This window comes from Carlito syrichta, unplaced genomic scaffold (genome assembly GCF_000164805.1).
Source record: "Carlito syrichta isolate Samal-C Ts95f unplaced genomic scaffold, Tarsius_syrichta-2.0.1 Scaffold78722, whole genome shotgun sequence".
Lineage (NCBI taxonomy): Eukaryota > Metazoa > Chordata > Mammalia > Primates > Tarsiidae > Carlito > Carlito syrichta.
The window spans coordinates 120,303-127,041 of NW_007022818.1; the positions used below are offsets into that span (position 1 = coordinate 120,303).

The 6,739-nt window shown below is 34.2% G+C and overlaps 1 protein-coding gene across 1 annotated transcript in view; it reads left to right on the forward strand.

Moving 5' to 3' along the window:
• The first annotated feature begins 225 nt into the window (after nucleotides 1-225).
• The window catches only part of VWC2L (von Willebrand factor C domain containing protein 2 like), a 158,555-nt gene continuing 152,041 nt past the window's right edge, over nucleotides 226-6,739 (forward strand). Inside the window, exons 1-2 of the mRNA XM_008054338.2 lie at nucleotides 226-980; nucleotides 3,311-3,780. Coding sequence (XP_008052529.1) covers nucleotides 3,391-3,780 — 390 coding nt within the window. The 5' untranslated portion in view covers nucleotides 226-980; nucleotides 3,311-3,390. The remainder of the gene's footprint in view (nucleotides 981-3,310; nucleotides 3,781-6,739) is intronic.

A 6,739-nucleotide genomic window follows, 5' to 3' on the forward strand; every position in this document is an offset into this window, starting at 1 on the left:
TATGCTTTATCTATTCATAATAATCGGGGACTGCAGATCGCCTTAAATCTAAATGCAAGTAAGTGTCTTCCGGAACTTTCATCGCTGCAGCCCATCCAAGAATGCGTTAGGCGCAATTACACATTTCTAAAGAAAAATTTGTGTATTGTAATTTCAATGCAGATAAGTATCTCGCACGTAGAATGCCTTTCCCCCCCCCGCCTAGTGCACGCATCCGCTGTGTAAAGTGCGACTGCTTAGAGAGCACTCCAGCCTGGTTTAAAGAAGCATCTCGGGGATTTCGACAGAGCTGGGCTCAGAAGCCAGTTGTTGGCGCTGTCCGTGGTGCTGAGGAATTCCCGGCTGCCGGCAGAATGAGCTCCAAATCAGCAGTCTGCAAACTGCTCGCAGTGATGCAGAAACCCAGCTAAAGTTGCTCCTTTCCTTCACGTCCACAGTTAGCATTTTCTGGTGTTCAAGAGGGGATTCAAGCAACATATGGTGGGCGATGGCGATGGCATTGCCGGCGGAGCGGGCTTTCAGCTACAGCATGCTGTTTGTGATCCTCAGAGCCTAGCCAAATCACCTCCACTGCCGTAGCAAACACTGTGTAAGTGAACTCATGTGTGGAGGAGGCGTAATCAACCGGGAAATTTCGTAGAAGGATCTAAGAAAATGCTAAAAATAAGTTCAACATGATTCTACTACTGGGGTCTGGATTTCTACAGGACCAGCACTGCTTCTCGCTTTGAATTCTGAAGACAGGTCCAAAGCAAATTTCTTATGTGTGTCTGCTGGGTTTCTTTCTGGAAGGGCGGGAGACTGCTTCTTGACTGTGGTTTTGAAATGGGAAGTAGAGAGAATGGATTGCCTTTAATTCATGCCTGAAAATGTATTCATTGGGTAATTAAAGTGGAACTGCTTTATTAAAACATACCTGACCTTTTAGTTCATATTGGGCTGTGACCCCTATCACCACCATTAACCTCCAGAGTGATTAGGTAAGTGTATCTTATGACATGAGTTATGTTTGTTTTCTCAAAGAAATAGATGCAGTCATTTTAAATCAGAGGTAGCAATATGGGAGTGGGGGGAAAGTTTAGCTGGGAAGTGATCTTCAGTTAGTAGTGTTTTCTTTCTTATTAAAAATCTCCAGTTAAGCATGTTATTTGATTTCTCTAAGGTTTCTTCTCTTAAATATATAGTGTCTTATACTGCAGGAAGGGCAGCTCAATTAGGAAGGAGGTTGTTTTTTGAAAAAATAGCCTAAGAACTTTGCTATTTTAAGAATATAATCTTGTTTCCTCCATGCAAATTTTAAAACGTCTTTTATATAATAAAAGCATGCTTAATGTTTATGTAAAGTGGATATTATATTTTTATTTTTACCTTTAAGTTTATATCTGCCATAACCTGACACATTAATGCCTACCTGTAGCTTACAAAGAGATCATTTTCTGTCTGTGTTCTTTTGAGGCAGAATCATATGTGTATTTTATATGGCTTATCTTGCATGTATTGATAGATATTGCTGGAAGTGCTGAAATATTATAAGGAAGCCCAGTATCTCCCTTTTCTTCCAAGATAAACTTTCTAAATATGTGAGAGATGTACAAATGCATGCTTTAATTAGTAAATTATATGTATGCTTTTTCAGAATCTTCTGTTATGTTTGTGATCTCTGTAGTAATTTGAGAGAAAAATGCTTTGTCAAAGGGAGCTTCCAGATTCTCAAGTAGAATTATAGGTTTGCATTTTCTTGTTCTGTCATGACTCATTATTTTTGACATATTTTAAAAGAAATTCATCTCCTTTATTATTGCCTACCCAAAAAGAATTCTAATATCTGAGAATATCAGAGGAATCCTAACATCAGTTTTCTGTTAAAAGAGGGCACACTACCTTCCATTTTACTATTACTAGAATTTTCATGTCTACCTTAAAATGCAAATATAACATAATAGCTTATGAAGTGTCCTAATGTAATTTTCATCTTATTTAAAATTATCATCTGTGTATGCTAGAAAAGAGATAGTTTATCATTGCTGTTAATATAACCTAAAATAAACCAATGAATGACATGTATAAGTGATCTGAGAATGTCCTATATACAATCTCAGTGATATTGACATGCAGCCAATAGCACTTAAATAAACAAATGAACTATCTGACAACAGTGTTCCTTATCTATTACTCCCTAAAGTCACAGTTTCCCCATAACCTTTGTGTGAGTTAGTTACTCTAAATATGTATATTAGAGCCCACTACCAACACTTCACACCAAACTAAATGTAGTTTACAAGAGTTAATGTCACCAAATTAATATAAGACATTTTCTATGAACAGTAATGCTCCATTACTATTTTAGAAAACTTTCATAAATGGTTTTATGCTGGCATCATTGTGCAAATTGCCTAAATGCTAATATTTTTGGTATTTCAAGAGTTATGTTTTCAAGACTTTGTGAATGGAATTCATGCTATATTGAAATATTTAATTCAAATAATAGTGCATGAATAATAGACTCAAATTGCTGTAAAAAATTATAGATACATCTTTCCTGCCCACTAGGAGCTTACTTCCTGAGTAAAATAAAGATGTGGCCAATAATACATGAATATGTTTGTAACAACTTTTCACAACATAGAGCTCTCTTATAGTATTTATTATTTTAAATGTTCTTTCTCTTATCCACTGTGGAATAGTTATGCTGTTTTTATTATTAGCTATATTCTAAAAATCTAAATCTATATTCACTGAAACAAGTAACTCATGTTGAGACCATCATTGTTCTTCAATTATGGACATAAATAAGTAAGAAATTCTTTATACTAGCTCCATTCTAACTATAATTTACATTGGACTGTTGGTTTATGCATTTTTTTAGAATAGATTTTTTTCTCACTAATATCCTGAGTTTTGAAACAGATAATTATAACATATGTCCTATCACTGACTAGTCCACTTTAAAGAATAATAGAAAATATTCTTGAGTTATTTGTAAGTAGTTACTTGTTATCACCTTTTGGGGCTCAGTAACACCAGTTTCTACAATTTAGACAAAGCCAATCCTTGAAATTCAGAAGATAAATTTAATCTGAAGATTCCTATATAAAATAATTCCATAGGGACAATTTTTAATGTATATTTTGACAACTATCAACTCTCTAAACTTCACAACAAAGTAAAGATAGTTACATGAACTTAGTATATTTGGGGTCATAGTATCTTCCAAATCAATCCCAAACAAACAGTTGAAGAGCATAGACTTAAATGAATCTATATTCTTCTTATATATGTCAAATTATTCTTTTTAAATATTTATTTTCAGCCTACCCCTCTTGTATCCCCATGGAAGGAGCTGAGAGTATTTAATATTAGGAGCACATCCAGAAGTCTTTGAGGAGGGGGATGGCTCTTCATATTCATGAAGCTTGCATACTTCTGTTGGCTATCCCTGGATTGGTCACTTCTGCTGCCATCAGTCATGAAGACGATCCTGCTGATGAAGGTGACCAGATCTCCAGTAATGACAATCTGATCTTTGATGACTATCGAGGGAAAGGGTGTGTGGATGACAGCGGCTTTGTATACAAGTTGGGAGAACGATTCTTCCCAGGGCATTCCAACTGTCCATGTGTCTGCGCTCTGGATGGACCTGTTTGTGACCAGCCAGAATGCCCTAAAATTCACCCAAAGTGTACTAAAGTGGAACACAATGGATGCTGTCCTGAGTGCAAAGAAGTGAAAAACTTTTGTGAATATCATGGGAAAAATTACAAAATCTTGGAGGAATTTAAGGTATGAGTTACTCTCCCCCAATATTTATTGAATACTGACTTTTCATACTACATTCTTAGTAGATTCTAAATTAAAATTTGAGTGGGAAAAATATATTTTAAAATTTCTCTTTGATTTACAACAATATAATTCTAGTCGGCATGATTAGCACTGTTGTCAACAAATGGTCAATTGGTTTGTTGATCAGTAGCTATAGAGTTTCACAATAACCTTTCTTCCCTCACAAAAAATATTTGGGGCATGTTTAACATCTTTTACTTTTTGCTCTTAAATAGTTCTGTTTTATTTCTGAGAAGAACAATTGCGTTTATAGAATATATGTCTCAAATTAATTTTTAAATTGTGTTCATTTTTTTTTTTTTTTTTTGGTGGGGGACTTATTAACCTGTATTTGGAGCCATTTAACGATATAATCCAGAATTATTTGTTTAGCATGTGGAACTGTAAAGACTACAGAAACATACTTCTTAGTTGTGGTCTTCATATTAAGAAAATGCATTGGGCCTACTTGTTGTCAAGCAAGGTTCCCATTCTGTTCTCTGCTCATTAGATTTTTTTACTTACAGGACTCCCTAGAAAACTGAGTTTTTTTAATTCCAGTCCATTGTAGAGACTTTATTTTTTCAGCCTACATGGTATTTTTCAGTTTTTCTTTTATACTTATGTCATATTTTAAGGTAACTTGTAGTTAATTTTAATCTCTCCTTGGATTCTCTTTGCTCCAATAGCTAGTTTTAATTAGAATGTTCTACAAACCAGATCTGAACTCCAAAGGTATGAATACATGTAAAATGTCTTCCTGAAATGTAAGAGCAGTCTGTGCCTTGGAGTCTATCATATTCATGGCTTGCTATAAGTGGTTCCCATTTTATCTAATCAAGTTCTGTGATGAGGTACTAAGAAACTTATAGACAAAAGAATATAGCTAGTTTTCAATTTGAAAGAAGATATCTCAGTGATTAGCAGTGACCCAACTTCTCTACCCACAAGAGTCAAAGGGTTCCAGAAGTTGGTATGTGGAAAGTAGGTTTCAACTGATCTAATTAAGAATATTTTGTGTACTGGCATTTTGTTGTATTTAGTTCTTTCCAGGTTATGGGTTAAGAACAGTTCTAATATGCATAAGAATATCCGATCATTTAAACTAAATGTCTTAGAACATAAGGAAAAGTTTAATTATAATGATTACATTCAACTTTCTTAGATGTGTTATTCTAGACTTTTGTCTTATATTTTGTTGCACAAAATTGAGAAGTAAAAAGCTTGTGAGTCTAGTAAAATTATTGTTGGTATCAAATAGCAATTAAGAGTACAGTACATTTATTAATGGCTTTGTGGTCTCTAAAATATGTATATACTTTGACATTGACTATTTTTAATTTCAAATAAATGAAAGTAAGTATAAGTACTCAACTCATTTGATTCTAGATGTGGTTCTAGACACATGACACTCTTTTCTAACACTGATATATATCTAGAGTAGAATACAAAAAGGTATTGTAGAAACAGAATCTCATAACCTAGCACAATCAAAAACGACAAAGTTTCTGAGATTTATATAATTTGGTAACCAGTGTTTAATAAATAATGAAAGAGATCGATTGCCTTAGGCAACTCATTACTAAAAATGGTATGGTTTTCCCTCTATTTATTCGATTTATTTTATTACAAATGTAATAACTATGTTACTATGTCAAAACACAGAGATATATAAAGAAAAAGTTGATGATTTCTGCACCCTTCTCATTCTAATCCTACTATACTCTAATTAATCCCTACTAATCCCTACCTAATACGTAGCTCATTAATGTGCACAGCTTTTTCAACTGACTCTTTGTGCCATAAGACTTTTAAATGTGATTAAAAAAATAATAATAAATGTCAATTTTCCACAAAAGTTTAGAGTCATAAAGAGCTTTAGAGACTATAGGGCAAATTTATAACAATGAGAAACTGAGACCAAGGAAGTTTAAATTATTTGTCCACAATTGTCCTGTTATTTAACTTAATTCTAAATGCTACCATTCTAACAATAAAGTCTGTACAACCTCTTAAAGCATTTTGATGCAGAAGTCAGATAGACCTGGATTCAAATCCCAAGCTTGAATGTAAGATTTTGAATACAGTTTTTAAACTTTTGATCCACTGTGGTACTGACTATAAAATAGCCACTGTAAGAATTACTTAACTTGGTAAAAGATGTTAGAAATATTTGCTGTATCATTTATGTGAAATTATTAACCTTGTGATGATTGGCACACCATAGGTATTAAATAAATGTCTCCTTCTAAGCCTAATATCCAGGGATTTACTCTAAGTTCTAAATTCTTCTATAGTTTTATCTATATTTTATAATGGAGGTTCAACTTTAAAAGCCTTTCAAATGAAAGAATTCTAATACCTTTTTGAGAATGTTCTGCTTATCCATATGAACTATATAACTCTAAGTAAATATTAGTCATAATCTGTCATCTTGATTTTCTTCCAACTCAACTTGCAAGCAAGACATAATTAATTTGTAAAGATCTATGGAACTTTAGTATAATAATCTTAATGTGTGATTAAGGAAGTTGTAATGCGAGATATTCTTTACACATAATATATTCATCCAACAAGCATTTATCAGACTGTTTAGTATATAATATACCATAGACTGACTTACATTGGAGAGCAAGATATCTAGGATACAAAATCTCTGTTCACAAGGAAGACTCGATTGATGTGGAAAGACAAGAGGAAAAAGAGCAGTTAAAAGTTAAGTGTATGGCCGGGCTCGGTGGCTCAGCCTGTAATCCCCCGCCTTTGGGAGGCTGAGGTGAGTGGATTGCCTGAGCCCGCGGGTTCGAGACCCGCCTGGGCAGCGAGACCTCATCTCTACAATAAATCAAAAAATCAGCCGGGCGTGGTAGTGCGCGCCTGTAATTCCGGCTACTCGGAAGGCTGAGGTGGAAGGATGCCG